The 25,997-nt window shown below is 40.1% G+C and overlaps 1 protein-coding gene across 2 annotated transcripts in view; it reads left to right on the plus strand.

Annotated features, from left to right (window-relative positions):
• The window catches only part of kazna (kazrin, periplakin interacting protein a), a 208,871-nt gene that overhangs the window by 123,930 nt on the left and 58,944 nt on the right, over positions 1–25,997 (plus strand). For both annotated transcript variants that reach the window (XM_030055321.1, XM_030055323.1), the window contains exon 4: positions 24,489–24,596. In XM_030055321.1, coding sequence (XP_029911181.1) covers positions 24,489–24,596 — 108 coding nt within the window. The remainder of the gene's footprint in view (positions 1–24,488; positions 24,597–25,997) is intronic.

The raw sequence follows: 25,997 nt of genomic DNA on the forward strand, positions 1-25,997 counted from the left end.
TCTTCTTTATCCAGCACACAGTTTTGCATCAGATTTTTACTGGTTATACACAGAGAAATCTATTCTACAAGAGGAAGAGATATCTGTTTTTCCACCAGCCGTAGCCTCAATAACCCACAATGCAGTTGCCAGACTTGTGGCATTTTGAGTAAGGGGCACAACTTTTGCTTTTTATCACCTTGAAAAGTTCACTGAGTTTGCTATGCTATCGCTATCACTGCTTCCTTCTTCACTTACACCGAGGGCAGTGAATTCACAACCATTATCTGGAGTGAGCAGCATTCTGGGAAATGTTCGACATCCCTAACTGAAGTAGAAATAGATGAGATATGTTGGGTGAAAGTGGTTTTTCCTTAAAAGTGAATTACAATTCTCAATCAGTACTCAGAAATTGGAATGAGCTGAATATCGCAGGTTGACATGTAGCAGTATGAGAGTATCCCTAAGGGGAATTTTCCTTTAAGAACAGCATTAGGGCTACACAAAAGCTCCTCTGACAAGGTATTCATTTTTGTGTCAAGAAGCCCTTCATTAAGCAGCCTCTCTGTGAAGTAAAAGCTGCTGAATTGCCTTAAAGGGAGCGGTACCTATTGAGTGTAGTGCAGTGTTCTGTCAGCTGTGTAGCATTATTCCATTTGTAACATGCACAACTAGAGGCTATTTATTTCCAGTGTAATACTTTACACAGTAAACAGCCTAATAAAGATAAATATCATTGGACATTGATCTCAAAGACATTTCTGACTGCTCCTGTATGTGCTTGATGAGCTGCGAACGTTGAGGGAAGCTTAGAGAGACAGCAATTGCCGAAAACAGACCAAAAAAAAAACAAAAAAACTTGAATGCCACAAAATGCTGACTCGTAAGATGGATATCCTTGAATTGAACCGAAAAGAGAGCAGAGAGTGACAGAGTGAGACGAGCAAGAGGGAGCTAAAGCCAGAGAGACGGAGACGGAGGAAAAGACATGGATAGAGATGGCAAGAGACGTGGTGGGGTAGAGAGAGATAAACATCTGAAGAAAGAGGGAGCTAAAGTACCACAGGAAGAGAGAACGACAGACCTAAAAAAGAGAGTTAGTGGGGCAGGCAGCCTCAGGGCCTGCGAGCCTACTGCAGAGGGATTAATGATGCGAGGTCAGACCCTAAGCTTGTTTACAAAGAGGCACACAGCTGTTTCCACTATTGCTGGCTTCCATCGCCATGCTGTAGGGCACAAGCCACCAGGCTCTGTGACTGCACAACCCACCATGCACCTAGAGTGACAGGTCTGAAGGACAATGGGGGTGGCATATGTAGAAAGAGTGTGATGGATAGATGGAAGGACGAGGCAGTTGCTGGAAATGAATTTCAGAGGGAGAGATGGAGAATTGAGATTTAAAGGAGAACTGAAAGCAGGAAAATTAGAAATGGATGGATTGGGCAAGGGGTCTCCTGTGGCTCTAGGCAAGCTGGCTCTGTGTTAAGGTACCATGGGCTTTTTCATGGGACATATTTAGGGCTACCAACTAGGACACAGGTGGCAACGCCTTTAGAAATAGACTTGTGATTCTTAGGGAGTGCCAAAGAGCTGAGAGATTGCTTTGCCTGTTATGTAACCTTGACCAAAAATGTCCCATTTGATATTTTAAGGTCACAGTAGGGGTGACCTCTTGTCCCTCTGACTGTCAGTGAATACATACACTGCTTGGACATATCTGAGTTTCCTTTAATTCATAAAAAGTGTAAGCCAGTAGGAAACAGTGATTCTATATTATATGTGTAAAGGACACCGACCACAGAGGCAATGCTGCAGTGTAGTATCCATTACAAGAAGCCGTTTTTAACCAAGGTGGACCCTTTATTTAGCAGAGATGCTACAGTTGGTGACCTGTGACCAAACTGCCAGATTGGCTCCTCCACTGTGCTATGTAGAATATGAGGCAGAATCAGATCTACTTAGCTGTCTGATGATGTCTGATGATGCCTCTCTCACATCATCAGACATGAGAGTTGCTGCACATTTCAGTCTTAAATGCATATTCGCTCAAAAAGGAAACTACATATGAATTCTTCATGGATAACTCTGCTACATGAAATTGTGAGGAAATTCAATGCCTGCCTTTGTGTATATGTCATTTCTAAAGGAAAGATTCACTCTAAAATACTGTAATGGTTTTAAAAACAGCCATTGGTGATGTGCCTTGCTTTTCTAGGTCCTTGTGTTGTTTCAGGTGTATATATATTTTTTTTTATTCCCACAGATAACTGGTCAAATTTAGATTTAACAGACATCAAGATATTTCCAGCACAGGTACAATGAAGTTTAAAAGAATTCCCACCATTTTACACCAATGTTCAACACAAATTCAATCATAGCAGATGCAGAGATAACTAATTTGTCCACAGGCATAAGCCTCAACTGACCATAATGCAATGCAGCCAGGAAGACGCAAGATGTTGTAGTTTGCGGAAGGAGTGGTATTCTTGTTTCTTCTCAACTGGAAAACCACATCCTGCAATTTTTAACACTTTTGCTGCTGCTCCCTCCACCTTCACCAAGTGAAAGGAAAAGCTGAAATCCAACAAGTTCATGGCTGTTTCCTGGATGAGGACGAAAGCCATGCCGGGAAACGTAGGATTGGGTTTGACATGAGCGATGATATTGCAAGGACGACTGTAAGATTTTCTTGATAAAAGGTCAGCAGTAAAGTGAATATGATGACCAAACAGAGGCAAATAACAGGACAGCTACAGCATCTATCAAGTTTATAAAATTGCATCATTTTACTGTAATGCAGCCTTTAAAACCAGAAGTAGACGCCACATATACCATACCATTATATTATGACATCCAAAATCTCAGACGATATTTAGTATTATATTGCAATATCGAATTATTATCAATCTTTCCCCTAGCTCCATCACCAACTAAAGAGAAAGGAGATGACTCATCTTAAGGAGAAATGGGTACACCAGCAAGGTGTGCATTATATTTCAAAATGCCTTCAGGAATATCTCCTGGAATGAAATGGATGTCACACATTGAAATATAGCAGTGTATCCAAGTGTCTTGCTTAACTGGTATAACAATATTAGCTCATGCTTCCTCCTATTTCGTCAGTTACATGAGTTGGAGAGTCAAACAGATGAGGTCTAAAACCTTTAGTGGTTGTGGGTGAGACAGCTATGAGCCTCTCTGTCAGCTGCAGGTCAGCTCTGGTGGAAATGAGACAAATTATGTGCAGTAGACTCTTGACAAGGACAGTTGTAGAGGAGCGTGGGGGCAAATATAGCGACGGAGCAACTTGGCAGGGTCAAACACTTGGCAGTGTCAAGGTTCAAAGAGCACAAACCCCAGCCTGTCTATCTCCCGCTGTTGTCGACAATGTTTACTCAAAACAGCACCTCTCCTCAGTGGCAGCCAGATAGAAATGTCAACACCCAGTAACCACAGCACTTAGAAACTCGCTCCGTTTCTTTTCCCTAGCAACACATTGCAATGACAGCTTACATCACCGAGCTCTCTGAGAGTCCTCTTCAGCGAGCCTGTCTGTGGCTATCTGTAAATGGGGGAAACACAAAGCCTGGAATATGAAAAAGTGACAGGAAATGCTGAAAAGGCTTCCCACTGACAATAATTAGGCCCATTTTTTGATATTGTTTTGTCAGTGGGAAGCCAGGCATGAATTCATGTGTGTTGAATGGTAGTTCTGTATGAAATTATGTCTGGGGGGAAATGGAAAAAATCTTCTGTTCTCGTTATGGGAGGTTTTTTTTTTTTTTTTTTTTTTTTTGACTTTCTAGACTGTTTGTGTGTGCATGTGTATTAGAGTGTGCAGTTTATTTGTGTAACTGAATGTTGGAGGCAGAGGGATTTTTAATGGAGTTCTGCGATATGAGCATTTCTAATTTTGCAAGTGTTGCCCTGCTTGACTGTGTTGCACGGGTGTCAGTGCCCACTCGTGTGTTTGTGCTCACATGTGGTGTATGTGTTCATCTCAGCCAGCTAATAATCTAATTACTTTGTTCCCAGGCAGCAGCATTGTATTTCATGAACTTTATCTCTTGTAAATGACATCTTTCATTGTAAATGACTTCTCCATTGGTAATGCTTGTCCTTGAAGACATTTATTAGATGAATACAGCCTTAAGTAATTTATTACATCAGTGGTGCCACTGGAAACCCAATATCCTTCATTGTGGATTAATAAGGGCCCTGCATCTGGTTTTCATTATATGTTCAACCACTATCACTACTGAGTGTACACAGGGATCAAAACATTAATTTAGCAATGAATGGCTATTGAATTTGCCATTTTTTTCATAATCATCATCTAATTTTTCACCGTCAGATTTACCTTGACATTTTACAAATGAGTTTTGTTAAATAAGTAGATTTCTAACCATGTGTTTTCTTTTTTTTTTCTTCCATATCTCCTGGATGGCATGACTCTCCAACATTTCTCTGTATTAGGTAAGGCAGTTAACAGTCATAATTACACATGCTGCATGCACACTGAAATCCATGAATGCCTTTCAACTCAAGCACACAGACAAATTGTGAGCAATCCTGTGACATAAGATTGTATTTCAACATGAGGAGTTTTAAAAAAAAAAAAAAAACATCAGCGGATCTCTCTAGTGGCTGTAGCCATATAATGTGGCATGTGCTGTATGACTCAGTTGCTTGCCACTGGTATGCAAGTAATGTAAATCTTTATGAATCCTTATAGCTACAGGGATCACAACCACAGTTTGGCAAAAATGTATCAAAGTGTAATTTGGTACATAGTTCAAATACTGCATCAAAATAAGAGCTAAAATAACGCTGGGAGTAATTGTGTTTAGATTAAATATATATATTTAATAGTTTCAAAATGGTGACTATACATAATTGAAAGTGCAAAGTCCAAATATCCACAAACAAGTCTTATGTATTCTCTCCTGCAAAATCAAAAAAAGTGATGAAAAGCATTGACCTTTAAGTTCACATCAGCTTTTTAAGTATTATGTACCTGGTAAAGAACATATTTTTGAATTGAGGTATTTGAAGAATTTTGCTATTTTAAAATACTTCACTGTGCTGGGAAGTTATTTATTGTCTTCTGAATACGAGTTTCAAAATGTGAATAACTAGCAGATCAAACCCAGAGGTTGCATTTCTCTCGGCTTTTGCCGTTCTGTCTATGAAATGGTGAATGACAGACGTGGAAATTTGGCAAAATTATAGCTAATGTTTGGAACTCACTATGATGATGAAACTTGTGTGAGTGACGAGTGATTTATCAGGCTCAGCTGTGCAAACATAAAGGTCAAGCAATTTTTATATCTACCAATATGTGGTGCTACAGTTGCCAGAAATTTATATGAATTCATGAATGTGTGAAATGTGAATGTTATCACATATGGCACAGTATTTTTTGGGCCAAGTTTTAGTCATAAGTGTGGTTCTGTTTGGGCAGTGTGTTTGTGTGGCCTATCACACACTGACTTCTAAATCAAGGAGGGTTTGAAGTGTCACTGTGAAACTTGATAAACTCTCTAGGATTCCTATCCGGAACATGCATAACAAATTTATTCATTCTGTCCAGACTTGGCTGTATCTTGTCTGTATCTTTAGATGGGTGTCCAGGCCACTTTAAAACTTAGCCTTTTTGCTGTAGTCTGTTTTTTGACTTCTCCCAGACAGCTGTAGACCCTGGACAACCTTAAATCCCTGATGTGACATTAGGGCTCGCACCTTATAATCACTGTATTTAAGTATATATTCTAATTGATTCATTTGCAGTACCACCTAGGTGTGAAGACATAATTACAGAGAGGCATTTCAGCTATGCGTGTGGCTCTAATAAGCTCCGAGCTCCTGATTGAAGTGACAGTAAAAGCCATCTGTGTCTACTATTAGCAAAGTTGTATGGCAACGCCTATTACTTATCAAGGCTATTAGCTTATATTTGGCATTTACAGGGATGGTGGTGTCACCTTCAAATGTTGTATCAGCTCAGTGTGAGTGGGTCTAGTTTGTAGACTGTGGCACAAAATGCTGTTCGCCTTTTGAAAATAGACATATCGTTTTGATTTGGGTTAAGAATGGCAAATATTTGTCCTTTTGTGATTTTGTTGTTTTTGATGTCAAGCCTGAGGCTTACAGCAACAATCAGCTTGCTCTTTACAAGATAATTCAGGAGTTGCATGTTTAGTAGGCTATACTCTGCATACATTTTCCCCTCTGGATATCATTACTCTGTCAGTATTGGGACAAAGATGTAAGCATGGCCTTGTTTAAGGGCTATATGGGGACTGTGGATGTTTCAATGTTTGGGGTCAATACCCAGCATCGTCATACATTAGTCTTGGGAGAGAGAAAGAGTTTATAGCCACTGAGTTTTCCACTCTGGTCTCTGGCGGCACATAGACTAATGTGACCGCTACAGTGCCGACCCCCACCAATGTATCTCTAAGGAGCTTGTTAGCCATGGACCTGCAGTGACCCAGACGCCCTCGCTTTTTCCCTGTGAGCTGAAAAAGCTACTGAAAACTTTTCCAGCTGCCTTTTCTTGACGGAAAAGGCTGCAAGATCCAAACTAGTTTATCTCTCAGTTGTTGTCATGAATACACAATCAAGTATGCACATAAGTGATACGGTCATAGATGCAGACAGACAGTATTTGTTTGGATAGTTAGCAGCCAAAGCTAAGTGACGAGTGTGTCTAAGTATAATTGGAAATTAATTTTCCCACGTGCCTTTCTTCAGGGAATTTTAACTAATGAGCTCCCTTGTTAGCTGCCGGAGAACAAAGAAGTCTTTTAGATCCATTTTTGCTTCAGCAATTAAATAAATAAAAACAGTTTGTTGAGAACCACACTGTGTGATTCCACTTGTTTGGATTGATTCATGATGGCTGAGAGCTCTGCTGAAGCAATGATGCTGATTGGTGCTGACTTCTACCTGTCCCAGTCCACTGTTCCCTGCTGACTTTCCTACTGCCTGCAGACCAGATGGCCCCTCCCATCTCCTCCTTTCCCATTAGGCAATCAATAAAGCTCTAAGGCACACCTGAGTGGTTGCCGGCTGAATGCTGCTGCTGCTGCTGAGTGCTATGCTGGAGTGATGAAGAGGTTTTGTCAGGCTTTATGGAACCTCACAGCCACCACACAAGCATAGAGATTCTAGGTGGTAATGGTCAGCCTCTTTACACAAGCTATTGGACTCATTATGTCTTGAGTGTGTGTGCACGTGTGTGTTGAAGTGTGTGTCTGCATGGAATGTGTGTGCATGTGAAAAAGACTCAGAAGATGAAAGGAGAAGAACAAAAAAGACAGATCATTGATTGCTCAAGTACAGCAAGATTGTTTTTGTATCCTTAGGCCAAAAAAAAAAAATCATATTTTTCCCAGCAAGCTAAGATTCTATATCAGGTCAGCCCACATAGCACGCAAAGACCTATGGATGATATTGACTGTGTGTATCTGTACAGTATGCATTGGGCTTTTTCCAGCATTTATTGATCGCTTAACCTATGGGAATGATGGAACTGAATGGTTTCCAATTTTGGTGTACTTGTTGCAAAGGTGACAGGATATGTTTTCTTTGTTAACCTTTATTTTTACAGGGGAAGTGAGTTGATTAAGTTAAATTGATTTTAAAAAATATCAACACCCTGCTTCCTGCTGACAAATTTACACACATCTGATAGCTGACCAGTGCTTTTCTCAGCTCCTCAGTTACACTTGTTGGTGCAGGGCAAAATCATTCGCGCTGTTCACCCAGATTTCCCCAGCCAGTCAGGCATCTGAACCCTTAACCCACTCACTGTTGTCTCAGCTGCTGCCACCACTGTGAGCCAGCAGGGGGAAGCTTATTTGTAGATGTTAGATTTCTTGCCTCCTTGAATTTCACAGCTGAGCAAGGTCAAAGGGTGAAGACATTTTATGATTTTTCTCATTAAAATTTTCTAATTGCAAGTCAGAGAAAACGGGAAGTAATTGCACATTTTGCAGCACTACCAGCTTTCTTCTTATGCACCTGTGATGCTGGAACAAGTTCAAAAGATCAACTACTGCCAACTTTAGCACACCAGTAAATGAGGGGATGATGCAACAACATCAATAGATGTCTCTGATTTTAGAAAACAGACATCACACAAGTTAGTTTAATGAGTTTTTGGGACACAAGCATCCCACAGGACAATTTAATTATGACCATGATTGTTAGATATGGGGGGCTTAATTTTAAAAAAGGATTAATTACTTGTTCTTGACTACAGTGTGAGCAATATGTACAATGGAGTCCAGCTGGTTAACAAGGGCAGTATTGCAGTCTTTGTATGACACTCATGTTGACTCGCTGTGTGTTCAGCAGTTTCAAAAGTGTCAAAAACACCTGCGAAATTGTAGAAGTTGAAGTTTCATTTTCACAATGGGAGGCTCTGTCAGATTGAGCACAGTGCCTCTGTCTGCTGGTCTGTGTGTCACAAAATGACAGACATGACATGACGGGTGCAGTAGGCACAGCCGGGGTAAGAAATGAACTTCTTTTTTTTCACAGGGCATTTTTTCGCCTCTTTGATCTGAGTTTTTAAGGCAGTTTTTCTCAGTTTTACTGAGCTATATTTTATTTGCAAATAAATACTCAATCTGTGTTTTTTTTTTTTTTTTTTTTTTATCTTAACATATTACAGCTGCAGATTAACAGAAATCTGCTGCTTCAGGCTACATACGTGATTGTTTTCTGATGAAACTTGCTCCATTTTTAAGCCATAGGGGATGAGAAATATCACCCAACAATAGGCTCCCATTTATCATCTTTGGTGGCCCATAGGGGACAGAAGTTGAATTCACATGTGAAAAATGACCACTCAATGAAAATAAAACTGGGTCAGCTGCAAAATAAAAGAAGTTATTCCTAATTATTGGGGGCATTTTTTTGCCCCCTTATTTTTAACACTACAGGTATTTTATTAACATTCATGGCTATTTTTGCCCCAAGCCCTTGTTACTTTCTGATCTGGGCTCAGCATTAGAGATCGATTTAGATCAGTTTCTACACAATGAACATTTTCTTAATTTGTGGTAAATATGCCCATATTTCTTAGCGCTGCATGAGAGCCTTATGTATGGGAAAGCTTGGTTTTTAGTAGTCTTGAATAAATCTTAAATAAATCAGCATCATCTCCAACACAAGCCAAAAAAAAAAAAAAAAGATTTATTAACCTGATCACCTTGAGCATCTCATCATTTATTGAGATCTGACAGGTAGAACTGGCCTTTAACAGGGAAAAACAGCTGAAAGCAACAACATAAACCTAGTTTGAATACTGCTTATGAATACTGTCAGGTAGACTGCACTCTCCATTATCTCTACACAGTTGAAGGATATACAGTGTGGTGAGCAAGAGGGGGAGGAAGAGAGAAGCAGAGGCCGAGAGAGCAGCAGTCTGTACCACTGTCCATATCTCATGTCAGCTATCCCCATAAAAACAACTCAGGGGGAATACACTGACATTTTGTATTCATGATGCTGGATTCCCCAGGTCGATGACAGAAGTGCTGAGCTGGTGAAATGAGTCCGCTTTAGGTATAATGCGCCTCCAGGACCACCAAAGTTGAAATCTGACAGTCACTTGGCCTTGAAGTGGAGTGAATAACTGATGTTTAACTGGTGATTTGGTTTGTGGTTTGAAATATTGAATAGGTGGTGTAGCTAAGGCGCCTTCATGCTCCATGAGTTTAAAGGATGGGACATCGGTAACCCGTTACGGTAGATCTATATTCTCCTACGCTGTGTAGTGCAGTGTATACAGTTATTGGTAAATACGCCATACCACTGATTTAAATTGACCACATAATTTCCTCATGTGTCTCTCTCTCTCCTTGTCATCTGTTTCGTGTCATTTTTCACACTTTGTCTTTTAATTGGGAGCATTTGCCGCTGCTTTCAGGCAATGCTGGGGGACATCTGTCTCACCCGGTGTGTACGTTCCCACACATACACACACGCACAGAGATGCACACATGCTCAGGCATGGTAATCCCTGCATCATCAGACCCCTGTGTTTCTTAAATAGCCTTAATTGGGGAATAAAATCCAAAACATTAATACATGCCAGTGTTCAGTGTATTGACAGAATACATCACTCACACTGTGGATGAATTAGACCAAATCCTTCTAAGTCATATCTCATTGTGAGACAAGGGTTTTTTCTTGTTTAAGCCATGGATGTTTTTACTTGTAGTTTTGTTCCGTTCCTTGCTGTTTCCTCTTATGTTGTGGGACTACGAGCACTAGAGTTACGACCGAAGCTGGAACTGGAGGCTGGAGCTGTCGCAGCTCTATATTTTCCATTAAAAGAAAAGATTCTGTCCTTGTTTCCTGTAATCACCCTCACAATGGAACTATAGACAGGTGAAGTCCATCAGTTTCCTCTTGGTCTTTGTGTTTAAGCCATGATTCAAATATGATGCAATTCCACTGTACCTGAGACAGTAGTGCATTATGCTGCATTCATGAGAAGTAGGAGCTGTGACTTTCCAACAATAGCCATTGAATTCATAGTTCCTAGTTGGGAAATTGGGCTTGAACTACTTGAACTACAATGATATTTGCAGTCAGACAGAAATAGCCCATAATGAATGAAATTAAATGTTGTTACAAAATAATATAAATCAAACACTAACCTCATACAACTTTTGTCTTCTTTGTGGGCTTTTGGAAGAGAGGTATAGCTTGTGTTCCAATGTTTTTGCTGGTATGAAAGCAGACAAATACAACTTTACTTCAGGCATCAGTTTTGCTCCAACATCAACTTCTTGAACACTTTTAGGTGGTAAGTTCCAAGTTGGAAACGTCCCATTCTCCTGAATGCAGCATTATCCCTGCATAGGCTTGGCTAATTAACCGCTAGAGCCAGGTGCAGCAGACACACACACACACACACACACACACACACACATTTTAACTTTGCAACTGCACTAGTACTGACATTGCTCTAAAAAAAAAAAAAAAAAGTGGGCCAGCAGGGTTGGCAGAGATTAACGAATGCGTCCTTTAACAGAAAGCCCGGGTTCAGCAAACATCTGCCCAGCTGATCGGACCTGACCTACAACCCCCTGAGAGAAAATCCCCCCAAAATGACCCTTTAAATGTTCTCTCCCTTTTCTCTCCTCCTGCCTCCCTCCCCTTCACTCCTACCTCACAGCAACATTATAAACAAGGCTGGTGACTTTGTCTCCAGCTTTACTCTTCCTCTCTGGCTCGATTATCGAGTTGGAGTTGATACTTAGCCATTCAGGCGCAATAACTCACTGTCTTCTTCCAATATTGGGCTGCTGGTGACAGGCAGTGTTGAATGACGCCACGCCGAGAAATAGTTTGTGTGTGTGTGTGTGTGAGAGAGAGAGAGAGAGACATAGAGAGAGAAAACGTCATATGCCTTCAATGTTTAGTCTTTTCCTATTTGGTTCCACTATAGTAGTCTGCATTTTAGGGATGTGGCAATGACCACTTTTATTATGAATTGCGGTATAATATCCAGTGGATATTTACTCTCTTTCGGAAATGAATTACCATGGTAACTTTTTCCATTTTTAACAAGTGCATGTTTTCGGTGTATTCTGCCCAGCATCAATCAAAGTGGGCATCAACAATTCAGTTTCAAGTTTTGTTATTCTGTCTAACCTGCTGACGGCTTAATAGCAATCAAAGCTTTCAGTCAACACTGCCTGCTCTTGTAAACACACAGTTAAACAAACAGCATTTAAGGACACAAGTTCATAAATGTTCTGTGTCTGCAGGCTTCTCTTGCCCATTATACATGACGGCATGTCAACATGTGAGCTATGTCAGCTACATTTTTAATCAAAGAAAAAGATGATACCAGATGATATGCTCCCATCAACTTTTAATTGCGTACCAAAATTAAATATAAAATTTTATCTATCCAGCACTGAGTATTTACCATTTGAATGTGCGTGCTTTTGTGAACTTTGTGCTAATTTTGTCATCACTCACCTAATATATTTCTGTCATTTAAATGCCAGAGTTGGAGAGACACTGTTGGTATGACTTTGTTTACGGGAATGGCATGCTTGTGTTGTGTATTTCATATGTTAACATGGAATTGGTTATGTTATTATTTTGTTGCAAATATTTTATTTCATTTGTGAAATGTAGTAGTAATTATGTAACATTTTCAGAGCATTTAAACGATACCTAATAATAATAAAAATAATAATAATAATAATAATAATGTGTTTAAAGACAGAGAGAGGAATTAACAAGGAGACACAAAAGAGAAAACAGACAGAAATTAAGATGTAGAGAGGGAAAGATGGTGAAGAAGGGAGGACAAATAAGATTCTGAGCTCAGAAGGGGCTGTATGTGCAGCGGGGGACATAAAACAGGGAGAATAGAGAGGAAAGTACGAGAGAAACGACATACAGTCAGCGAATGAAAGAGAAGAGAAGAAAGAGATGGGTATTTGTCAGGAATTAGTGAGTTTCAGAGTGGAGGGAGCCAGAAGAACTTCAATTGATAGCCCTGCATCAGAGAGGGGTAGAAGCTGTTACTGCCTGGGATGAGTGTGGGAGGAGAGGGTGTTTTTTGTAATAGAGAGGAGGCTGTGTGTGTGTATGTGTGTATGTGCAAGGATGTTTGTGTGTGTGTCTTTTGCCAACTGCTGAGTTGAGAGGTATTGGGTAGCAGCATAAGTATTTTTGAAATTATAGTTATCAGAATTCTTTGTGCTAGCACATGCATATATATGCGCATGCAAGTACACACACATAAAGACACACACTCACTTTCCTCCTGCGGCGTACTCAGATGTGAGGTGGAAATTATTTTTTTCCTTCCCTTTCCCTGATCTCTTTTCTTCTTTTCTTTAATTTTTTTTCCCTCTGCATTTCTTCTGCAAGCCGCTGGCACTCAGAAGAAAGCGACCGAGCCGTTCCCATCCTTCCCACCCACTCCATCATCACATTATTCCTCGATTGAGAAGATGGAACGTTCATCATATATCTCTGCTATTTCCCATCACCTCTCCCTCTTAACCCTCCTCCTGTTCGATCATTACGCCCCCTGTCTCTCCCCTCCTCTCATTCTGTCTTTCTTTCTTCCCTCACTTTCCTCTGTTTTGTTGCTTATTCACTTGACATATCTGCTCTCACACACTCCCTTTAATCTTTTTTTTCCCCACTTCCTCCCTTCTGTCTGTCCACTTCACTTCACTGGCTCACAAACCCTTGGAGCAGATTCCTCTTTTCCCTTGCTGCCCTCCTCCCCTTCATATGCTCTTAATCATACTGAAGTGCAGGTTGACAGTGCGATCACATGAAGTGACAGAGGAGCAATAATAACAACAGGCCAGGGATTCAATGACAGTCGAATCCCCGGCCCCCAAAAGAGAGACTCTTATATACTGACGGACTCATTTCCCAAATGCTTTATTTTTCATCTTTTGTGGGAAAAAAAACATAATTGCCTGAAGGCCATTATTCAATATCTCAACATGATGTAGTCTGTAGAATGTTATTCTTTTGTCTGAATTATCTACTATTCTTCACAAGATACCTTAATTTGTTTTCATTTTGGGCCATCAATCATAGAAAGGAAGGAAACTCTTCAACTAAAGGACATCCGTTTTGGTCTAAGAAAAAGCGTGGCTTAATATTTCAGAAATTAAATGGATTATATTCTCTAAAATGCTACTGAATGAAGCATAGTAATGTTGGCTAGTTAGTGTATAGATTTAACAGTAATCCTTAGAGAGTTTTACTTTTATGCTAGCATTTATTGTCCCATTTTTGTAATGAAACTCTTCATATATGCTGATGAATTGTCAAGAAATGGTACACGTGCAAAAATGCTATGGAAATTGACAATTAGTTGTAAGAGTTGTGAAAAATAAAGAAATCCTTCCAGAATACCAAATTAAGACACTAGGAGAAAGGAAAATTCATGCATTGTTCTGGTATCAAAAACTTTTGACATGAGAAGAGTTCTGGAAGAATTGCATTTTTCGGCGATTGGATATCAAGTGCCTCTTTCCTTAAATTGCTCAGAAACTCCCCCTTACTGAAAATACACTTAGGAAAACCACATACCCTCTGAATGCACTAGGTCTTTACTTTGTCTTGTCTACACCATTTTAGAATGGGCATAAATTAAATAACATAACAAACCCGCTGCATCTTCTGAAAAACAGTATGTTGGCCAAGGATGCCGATGTCCCTGTTGGACTTTAAGGTTAAAGTTGATCTTGACTTACGTGGTAGGCACTTTTCCCTTAGCAGTTTCATGTGAATTGATACTGATTGCACCAGTGTCTGTGTGAGTTCTGAAAAAATATATGAACCTTTGAGAATTATCATTTCATAACAATAAGTTATGAACAACACACAAACAACAGGCCCAGGCATGGAAAGAGGCTTCTCTAAATGCTTTCTTTAAGGAAACACCTTTGCTTTACAAAATCAAGTCTTCACAATTTGAATCAATGCTTCAGTCGTGTTTGCTGAATCACACTTTCAGTGTTCATTTTCAGTCAAACCTTGAGCCCAACTCAAGTCCTTGGAAACTGATTGTAACTATCAAAACTCATACAGTGTATTCTCACCACAAATGCTTTATACTTCACTGCACATGAAGTGTTTTCAGATGGAAGACTAAAAGATAAGCTGCAAAAATGCATACACCAACACAGTGTTTCTAATATTGCTTTGCAAATTCAAAGCTAAATGTAAAAAAACAACAACAAAAAACTCTACATCCCAAGGTCTCAACTGCCTTTTAGTCATAATTGCTGCTAAAAGCCGCTCATAAAAAAGATTTGGGTTCTATGGTATTCATTAAATTGGTTTTTAGCCAAATGACGGGTACTGACAAAAATAGGTTTCAATTTTTTATTGTATTATTTTAATATAATTGCATTGGGATAATTATTAAAATGTCTACATATTCATTTCCTCGGCAAATTTAGAATTAGTTTATTAAGTATCCACAGCTGCCCCTTTTTGCTGTGATAACATAGTTTGTTTAACAAATGCAGTGTAATATAAAATCCCACTGGGCATTTAGCTAATATTGTAAATGCATGTTGCATCACAGTATAATTATTGCTACTATCATAAGACTTTGCAAAATGAATGCATAGATTTAAGACTTTTTTTAAGCTGTAACATACTATAGTATAATTGTGTTTTTATCTATGAATTAGAGGAGTGACACCTGTCACCACTGATGAGACATATTTTGACAGGCCTACAGTATGTTCACTGAATTAATCCCGTGAACATACAGCAGTGTAGGATCTCCGTATAATGACAGGAAAGTCAATTAGCAACAGCTATGATAGTGCTAATCAGTTGGGATTACACGGCATGCCACAAACATATCCTCTTACAGCATCCCATCATCCCATGTACACATAACATAAACACAGCACAGCTATCCAGAGCAGCTGAACTGAAGCATCAGTCAGAGTGTGAACCTCCCTGATACGATTCAGGTATCAGTTCAACCACATTAAATGGTGGCCAAGTGCAGCATGTTGTCAAAAGCAAACATAAAATTGTTGTGGCACAATGTTCAGCCCCATTCCGTTCCCGGTGTGAGCTGTTACACAACTCTCAATCCCCAAAGTGCCTTAGTCCCAAGAAAATAGTTTTAAAATGACCATGCTCAAGACTCTAAACATTATTGTGTCTTTATTTGCAGACATGGACTTGGCCCTCAGCTTTCCTCATCTTTCCTTAAAATTCATTTTTAGGCTGTGTTACTCATAGGGAGCTGTTTCCAGTTTTGCATGGAGCTGAGAAAAGGGGACATTTTCCGCTGTGCAAACAGTGGTGACAACATGTTCATTCGTCTGATGGCCACTGTGAAAATGACATTCACATGCTAACAAAAGACTTCTTCTCCACAGTTTAGTCTCTCTGGCAGCAGCTCATTTTCTCCTGAGTCCTTACACCAACTAATAACATCCCCAACCTGCACACTTCCTTTGAATGGCTCGCCCAGTACATTCAGCGGCCTTTCATTATAGTATGAATTGACAACCAGTCGTCTTGAGAAAGGGGATGGTTAGCGGGGGCGGCTAAATGTTAAGCGCTAGCTGTTCACAATCACACCCCCTGGTCCATTAGTTCCATTTATCCATGGGATATTTATAGGGCACCTTGAATTGAGGTCTCAAGGCAGGTGATTCAGGGGAGAGGCCTGTCCGAGCTGGTAGTGATTAATGCATGAATATGCAAGCTTTATCAGAAGTCCGGCAGCCCCGGGACCACTGAATGTCAATGCAATTAAAGACGGGTGGCAGACGTAAGAAAAGAGAGGCAGCGCCTATCTGCAGATTGCAGACCGAGCTGGGGAACATGGGTGCCTTGGTGAAGGTTCCGGCAGCAGCGCCTATTCATTCCTTAATCACCTCCACTTCTCATTAGGGCTTCTTTTGTTCCAACAGTCGCCTTTTCCAGCGTTGTGCCAATAGATAAAATATGGCAGGCTCTGAGGAGGGAAAAGAAGCACTTTGCCCAAGCTTGAGGAACCCCATTAAATGGTGCGACAGAGAGGATTGAAAATGAGGAAGAAAAAGAAAGGGGGTGGTGGAGTCAGTCAACTAAGGAAGAAGAGAGGACCCAAGGGAGAAGGGAGGTGACAGGAACGGGAGAGATAGGGAGCACATGAGGGAGAACTGTCTGACCGTGAAGACTAGTAATTCTTCCCGATCTTCCCTTTAGGATTGGTGGAACACTCAGAGGACCATTACTATATAGGAGTTTATATCATAACCATGGAGTTCAGCTCATTACCGCTGTGACTGCTGAACCTGCCTCAGACCTTCTGGAATAATGTCCACAAACCTGAGAACTTAAAACTGTGTGAATGTAGAGTGCCCAGTGCTGGTTATTAGATATAATTTGCCAGTTTTGTTCAGCCATACAGTACCGTACTGCAGTTTACTGGCAGAGAGGGGTTAATGTTCTACAATTTCAATGTAACAAGGTACTCTATAACATTTAATCTGTTATTATTATGCCGTGGCTGTCTATTACAAAGCCATTCTGAGCGGCAGGACATGTCAAACCCTTTTAGAAAGAGAAAAGGGGAGATGTGCTGTGTGTTTGTGCCTGACAGTTCAGAGCTATAACAGCTAATTCGCCTTGATATAACAGCCATTCTCATCATCATCACAGTGTTCATGGGTGGATTACACAGGAATACATTGTGTCACATAATGGGTTGTCACTCCAGCCTGTAGAGAGGAATGTACAGGCATATGTAAATCAATGATAATGTTCCCCACCTGTTCATTGATTGGGGTGAAATGGATCCCTGGTTAGCAACATGCAGCAGTGAGGTCTGTAGGGTGACAGAAGTATGAAATGAGACTCATTCTCAACAGCACTCACAGTAATAGCAATAATAACAATAATCCAAATGTGCAGAGTATCCCTTCCTGAGGCAGGGCGTGCTTGAATATTTCCCTCAGCTTGACGGATTATCCTCTGACTGACTGCTAAATATTTGGATCCCCACAAGGGAGACCTGGGTTCTGCTACAAATACACAATAATGTCTCTAGTCTGCGCTAAGTCTCCCCTCCAAACTCCAATAGTTTATTTTGGGATGCACCACCTTCCCCGACGAGGATTTGGTGTCTCATCCCCATCCGTCCGTGTAGAGAAGAGGAACAAAGAGGGGCTTGTTGACGGCGGCTGAATCTCCATCCTATAACATTTTGCTGCAGCAATCTATAGGCTGGCATCGGGCATGACTCAGCAAAATTAGAGACCATTTGAACAAAATGTTGCAGGATGTTAGAGGATGGTCTTCTCAACTTTAGAAGAGTTTAAAGTTGCAACAACCTTCACTTTTATTTTTGGTGGGGTTGGTGAATAGTCAGATTTGTGGTTTTCCTAATTCAAATGGAGATTGGCTCATAGAGAAAGAGAGTGAGAGTATACAGATGGTCCCATTTCAAAATGATATACAGTAAATCCTCATGGTCCGACAACAGACATCTGACATGCCTGATCAGTTCCCCAGCTACTGCAAAGTAAAAATGAAAAACAGTGAGAGAGAGAGAGTGAATCATATGAAAGTAATGTCAAAACACTATTTACCCCTTTTTACTCTTTGAACACCTGAAATTCATTTGTAACTATTTCAGTGGCACGGTTGATTGTATCCTCAAAAGCAAAGGGATAAAAAGATGACTCATAACTCTAACAGTAACCGATATTGTCCTTGACATTCATGCAGCAGTTATTCTGTGTCACTTTTTCATGTGGTGGAATACCGTATGATGTACACGACACTAAATCTCTGTGGTGATAAATCAAGTAGCGCATTAAGTGTTTCTGCAACCACCATACATGCGATATTTAGTCTCATTTTCACTCCCAAAATCCTGTTTTTCTTAAAACAAGTGAAGCATTTTGCCCATGGGATGAAATAATCCTCCTTGTTTCCAATGCAGTTTCACTTTTTTCATGATTTTTTCTGGGAATAGTTATAAATACAGATCAGCCCACCACTGGTATCAAGAAAATGACATTTAATTGAGGAAAAAAGATGATTAGCATTGTAAATTGGTGGGATTATCTCATCTCACTGGTGGTTTTTCTCACTTCTTAAAAGAAAATTAAGTTGTGAAGACTCAATACTGAGCATTTTTTGCAGTTTACATGCATTTTTTTTTTTATCTCCTTTAATACAGACATACAAATAGATGTCCAATTACATGCACTATGTTTACCATGCTTTGCACTTGACATCACTTATCTGCAGCATGCTGTGATGATACGTGGCATGCCACCTCAGGAATTGTGTCCTTAATTTTGTTCTTAGCAAGCTTGTTATCTGTGGAAAGACAGTGCTGTACTACTTAACAATAGATAAATAAATAAATTAAAAAAAAAAAAAAAAAAAAAAAAAAAAAAAAGAGCAAGTAGGCCCTGTTTGGCAAGGATAGAGTGATTTGGATAATTACATTGTTACAGAGCCACATGGGGTACCAAAGTTGTTTTTGTCGCTGAGTCAAATCATTATTTATTTCATCACAGCAAAATTATGTTTTTCCCTCAGTTGTGTGCTCGGCTGGTTAAACCACTCATTATTGATATAGTGAACTGAGAGAAAGAGAGTTTGTTGGTGAAGAAAATGGAACCAAGCCATAAAGTGTGATAAATGCTCATCAGCATTTTTTTTTGTTTGTTTGTTTGTTCCTACTTCAGTGCATTGCTTTCTCATGAGCACTATACTGCGTTTCCTGCAACAATATGAGTTGCAACCTAAGCATTGACACCTTTCCACCAGCCAGATACCAAAATGAACCTAATGTGAGATAACAGTGAGGACAGAAATGATAAAAGTGATCGTGGAAGCAAACTCATTCCCTTCAAGGTTGCAGTTTCTTTAGCAGCAAAGTAGAAAGGCCGAACACAGCTGAACCTAAAGTGATTTACTGTAATTCAGTTCTTGGGTGTTTCAATTAAATGAAGAAGACGGATGATCTTTCCTCAACACTCTCCACTCCCGAAACAAAACAACCTGCTGTGTCTCTCCACTTCTCTCTTTTGTTTTAATCACCGCGTATAATGCATGTTTTGCTTGCACACATCGATTAAGGCCTGAATTCATGCATATTCTCTCATTCTCTGCCAGGCTGCGGATGACTTATCTTCCTTAACTCCAGGTGGCAGATACCCACACTTGCAGTGAGATAATACAGTAGGTGAGCCGCAGCGTCTTTGCCGGATAATATTCCCGCTGCCTTGTGAGGAAATGAGGAAAGAAAAGAAGGGGAATGATGCTGTCACCTCAAAGGCTTAATAAATCATCCAAAACATGGTTTGTACAACAGGCTTAAGCACAGGTTTAAAGAAGGCTTCATCGTCCGTTCAAGTTGCAGCACGGCAGGCAGCAAGCGTTAGGGAGCCAGAGCAACAGGGGAGATTAAATATCTGATTGCACCTGCATACCTCACACTTCTATCTGTCCGTTTATCTGTCTGTGTGTTTGCCTTTCTATCTGTCTATCCACTTGCTCTCCGCTCTTTGATTTTTAGCGAGCTGAGAAATGGACCACTGAATCAATATGAGGCGCAAGGACCTTACCAGACCCAAATATTCAGTGTGCTGAAAGGACAGTGATTCAGCTGCCTGGACAGTGACCCAGAAAACTCTACAACTAGCTCCTTGATAACTCCATTTGGGGGGAAAAAAATGTTGTTTTTACAGGACACACACTCACATGCACACACACACACACGCACACCACAATGCCTGTGCACATCAACACGCCTCACTACAAGGTCTGCACGGCTGAAGTAATAATCAGAGCAGCAGCCTGGCCATTTCTCCCCTCATTGCACCTCTCGGCCTCTTCACTCTCCCTGATAAACCACATCCAGGAAGAATTTCAGCTGTACCCCTGAGCGAGGTACTCTACTGAGGAAACAAAATCATTAAAATAATCTGTATGCAGCCCAGTAAAGGATGTGATTTGTTGTTACACTTGTATAGACAGTTGTACTCTTTGAGCCCAACTTTTCCAACCTTGCAGCAAATACGTATGATCTTAAAGCTGTGCAAGGGAAGATTATTATTATTGACTGTGTGGGGGGTCAATACTGGAAAACTAATCAATTACACATTAGTCATTACTTTTTCACTACCTTTCATTTTTTAGGTAATACTTTCTTCATTTATCAGTCCCCAAGAAAGTAATTAGTAGCACTGCTTGTTACTGTATTACATTACCTTTACGTTATATCCTGAAATGGTTGTGCATGACTTACTTGCAATCCGTAGGCCTGTAAATATTGGTTCTGCTGTAGACCAGCAGAACCAATCCAAATAAAGCGCATTAAATCTTTTTTTCCCTTTATTTTCTTGTGCTTTTTCGCTGGGAAGCGGGGGCCTGTATGTCACCGTGTTGGTCGGGCAGCAGGTCGGTCCACACGGACATATCTCAAAATCTGTTGGGTGCATTGCCATGAAAGTTGATAACAGCATTCATGTTGCCTAGAGGATGAAATCAGACAGTTTTGGTGACTCCATGACCCTCCATGCCGCTCCACCAACAGGCCTAGCAGGATGGTTAATGAAGAGAGCACACTGCATTACATTCCACCTTTCTGGGTCATATTTAGCACTCTGTTTATTTACTTATTTTTGACTTGAAGGCAGGATTAGACAAGAGTAAGCTTTCCATAGATATTGGCTCACGTCAACAGGGAGCTTAAGGCTTGAAAACGTAACACAGGTGAAGATCTTTCTAATACAGGAGTGTTGTGATCACTGAAATTAGAACAGTAGCATCTTATTTTACTCTGATACAGAAAAAGTTTGTGATTATTATAAAATGGTACCCAATACTGCTCATCAGCGTAAATCATAAAAATAATGCAGCATAGACAAGCGTCCCACCACTCCCTAATTCAGACACAGTAGGTTTGTTTTAATTTCCCAAATAATTATGATTATTGTTTTCATGTTCACTATGGTTACAGGTGGAAAAGATCTCTCCATGCGCAAACTAAAGAATGAATGCGTGTGCTGTGTGAATGCACACAGCAGCAAATGAGAAAATTGGACTCACAAACGCTACCTGGGAGCAGCTGCACAAAGATAAACAGAATCTTAGACTTAATTCTGATTTTAAGTCACACTTACTGTAGACACACAAAGAACCTCATGTGAAAAGATTGTCTTCACCACCTGCCGCTAAGATCAGAGAAAATGATCTTGGTTCAGTTTGATTTCTGGATATCGAAGTTCATCCAAAATCAAACAGTCACCACTCACTGACATTTGGTGCGGCCAGAGTGTATATCTGTTGTGTGGCTTAAATCTTAATTTTGGTAAAACTGTAAAGCACATAACCTGATATTTTTGTTTGAACTTAATTTTCATACTTTACCTCACTCACCAATACATTCTGATTCACTGTGCATTTTCCATTCATCAGCTTTTTTCCTTTCATCACCCAATTTTCTCTCCCCTTTGCTCCACTCTCTCCTTCTGTTTTACAATGTATTTGTAATGGTAATGTTGTTTACTCCATAATATGTCTGCTATACTTTTTAATGTTGAACATTTGAATGTCTGTCTATGTTTTTATGGATTCCTCCCGCAAGAGACTAACCTCTTGCCAGACCATCGTTATGCTTGCTACATTCTTATGAACTGCCTGGTAAAATAAAAGCTAAATAAATTTAACTAAATAAATAAATAAATACATCTCATCAAGCCTCCATCATGCTTTTCTTCTATTTTTTGCATTCATTCCACTGCACCCTTCCTCCTTACCCACCTTTGGGTACACTTCTATATTCTAGTGAGCCTTGTCAAGGACACAACACAGGGAAGATAAAAAAAAAATTAACGAGGCCACTGGGCAACAACTTGAAGGTAGCAGATATGTATGCACTTCTGCATTATTCAAAACACTAGCAACAGTGTTCCTGGTGCCAAGGGCTGTACCGAGAGGCTGAGTTTGAAAAATTATACACTAGCCAGTGTGGCGTGGCAAGGTGTTACATAGCGATTTGGCAAAAAAACAGCACTCATGTTCTCTTAACAGTCACCCTAGGTGGGGCCACTAGTCAGGCTATCATTAGCAACCTTATAAAGTCCATCGCGACAAGGATGATGACTAATCTAGCTGTAATGACAGTGCCACCCCTGGACCTCCAGCTCTTCATCCACACACATCTGTGCTCAATTACTGGAAATAATTCAACTGGTAACGGCGTCTTAATAGGCGGGTGGTGGGTTGATGGCAGAGGGAGAGGAGGAGGAGGAGGGACAGGCCAGAGAGAGGAGGCGAGGTTCAAGAGAGAAGTGGAAGTGAGGAAGTTTGCTGGAATGTGAACAGATGTAGTTTCTATACACTACATACTGTACTTGGAGCTCATCGTTCAATATGGCCAAGATTCTGGGGTTACAATGTGCGTAAGTTTGATTTTTTTTTTTTCTTTTTTTGCCAGGCATGGACTGCTATCCTTAAAAAACAGTGACACTCAAATTTTTGTGCTATGAATAATTTTAAAACAGTTGGTGTCACTTTTTTTTCAAACCATGAATATTTATTACTCTGGAATAATGCTCTTCACGTCTCTGCGGTTTGAATAGGGAGAGTGGCAGAAGTGCACTGTAGATCCTGCACTGACAAACTCCTTTTAGCAAACACTTTTATGCGAATTGACCGGGAGCGATGCATTCAATATGCATTCACTATGTGCCACTGGTGGGGAACCAAACGCATATTAGAAGCCACTGAACCTCACCGGAAATCAAATCACATTCTGGTCATAAAAATGCTAATGTTTATGCGGTTAAGCAGCTTCTCTAAAGCATTGAGTGAGTGAATGTGTGTGTGTGTGTGTATGCATGTGCATCTGTTTTTGCAGATGTGTGCAGCTGCATGCATGTGGGTGTGTTCATAGTATACCTAAAGACGGTAGCTGAATGTTAAGCCACTGTGGAGGTAGTGCTTTATCCAGAAGGAGGGGTTAGAGCTCCTTACATTTGTATTGAGAAGGACGATTTGGAGCTGATCATTTCCGTTCCACATACCTGAGGCATTGTGTTGCCTGCTAGCAATTCAAATTCTGCCCACAGTGTAGATTTATGTGCAAAGAGGGAAACATACACTGATGAAGGCATTCATATATGCATGCAGCTTACGTGTATGCCGACTCTCTTTCTGTCTTTTTAATCTCAGTGAAACTTAAAACATTGCTTTACATTTATCAAACTTGTGTGCAAGTGAGAACATTATTATGCCTGCTGTTCCCTTCATAATTTCTTTTACAGGCATTTAAAAAAAAGTGCCACTGAATTTCACCACCCTGTTTTACGGCACCAACTGTGAATGTTTAAAATTTACTATGATTGATGGGTAGTTCTATGTTTCTGTGGCCTGTAAACCTTTCTCATGATCTTAATGATTAATATGCAGCACTACAGAAACTAAAATTGAGAATACTTTCTGCAGCTGGTTACATTTAAGCCTACTGTGCCAGTTTGAATAAACATCATCCACAGCAATGTAACACAAAAAAATTAGCTCTTTTTTATGGTCACATCATTAAGCTAAGTAATCAGAGTGGGACAAATATTAAACAGTCAAACTGCATAGTTTTTAAGTTGGGTATGAGCCTAATTAGCTTCTGAAGTTTGTTTTTAATTGCAACACAACCAGGCCAAAAGAATTTACAACTGCTTTGCTCTGTTTCCTTTGCTAATGTTTCTTGAGAGAGATGCTGAAGTGTGTTTTTATTGAGACAGCAAAATGAAACACATAGGCAACTGTTGGAGTTTTTCCCCCCCCTCAAGAAAATTATTTATTTACACATGCTGTTGGGATATTATGGAATTTGCAAGCAAATCTTATTTCCCTCAACGCTTCATGCTAAATTCTGTTACGCTTCTGTCAGTATTTCAAAATAGCATGATTTGATAAATGAAGCCTGTTGTTATTTGCTCTTCCCTCAGACCCCTCTCTCCACGCGAGGCAGAAGCCAGCAGCGACTGACCTTTGTTACAAGAGTGAAATCAGCAGCCTCATGGACTTCAACTCTCCAGACTCCTCCCTGGACAAAGGTAAGACCTGTTCTGCTTCCTGTTGAGCCAGGATAGGCTGACTGGGACGCAACTCCTCTTTTTCAGTGCCACAAAGGAGGAACTTGTGAGCTCTGATGTCGGTTAATTTATGCTTCAGTGTCAGAATTTCACCATAGCAATACTGTGTATGACTTTGCTTATGTGCACCTCTCCTAAGATGTCTGCTTGGCTGCTTTGTATTTCCTCCCATGTTTTTAGTGTCAAGGTTATAAACCCTTGACACTGCCATGTAGTGCTTCGACGGTTCACACACAGAATTACTCACATCGCTGCAGACACTGCAAGCAGGCTGTGGCATCACTTGAGCGCAAACTATAAACCAGTGCACACATGCACATACACATGGGTGGACACATACACATTTGCAGTGGAAACAGCACAGTTTGTGTTTGCCAATGAGCAAATCCGCAGGTGCCGTGCAAGGATTAAGCACCTTCTCACGGGTCCTACAGGATTTCATTATGGGGTGAGTGCAACACTAGCAACTTGCCAGTCCACAATTCCTCTCTCAACCCAATATTTGTTTTGTTCCTTTCAGCCTGTGGTGAAGCAATGAGCATCTGTTAGATGTTAGTCTTGCTAACGAGGGCTGTTGCTTCCTGTCCAGGCTGCCTCTGGCTGCTAATGAACCCAGAGAATCCTGCGCTTAAAAACATCACAGATAGTCTCGCAACCGAATCTTAATTTACTCTGAGGATGCTTTAGTGTCTACAGACAAAGGTATAATTGACCACTGCTTCTTTGTTTCCATCTGCAGTTTGCATTTAGCTCCCAAAAATGTTGTTCTTAACAGAAATGATTCACACTACAATTCTGTTATCTGTCAATCCATAAACCCCAGGTTCATGTTGCACCCTGGGATGGATCAGCTGGATGTAACAACTATCAGTCCAGCCAGGTATCTCTGCTCTGTGCACAGGATTGGTTGTCCATTTCAAACACCTTACCCATAAAATCTCTCTCAAAATGGATTGAAAATGCCATAAAACATGTTAACGTAATGAATTGTTGTTGATGTGATAATATCACGTTAATATATTAAGCAGTGATTATGTCTTAATAAGGAATGCAACTGATGGGCTGTATTTAGAAGTAATTTAATTTAATTTGAGATTATGATATAATAATAATAATAATAATAATAATAATAAACTTTATTTATATTTAGTGTTTTTCAAAACAGAGATACACAGTGCTGAACATTCATAAAATAAAGAAATGAAAGACACAGGAAAAAAGACAATGTGTCAGCAAAGCAAGTGTTATAGGAGCAACTACAAATATGAATGTAAAAACTATAAAATGAATAAAACAAACATTAAATAAAATAGTACAAATAAAAAAAAATCTGTGCTTATATGCATGCACCAGCTGTTTTCA

Source organism: Myripristis murdjan, chromosome 7 (assembly GCF_902150065.1).
Source record: "Myripristis murdjan chromosome 7, fMyrMur1.1, whole genome shotgun sequence".
Taxonomy (NCBI): domain Eukaryota; kingdom Metazoa; phylum Chordata; class Actinopteri; order Holocentriformes; family Holocentridae; genus Myripristis; species Myripristis murdjan.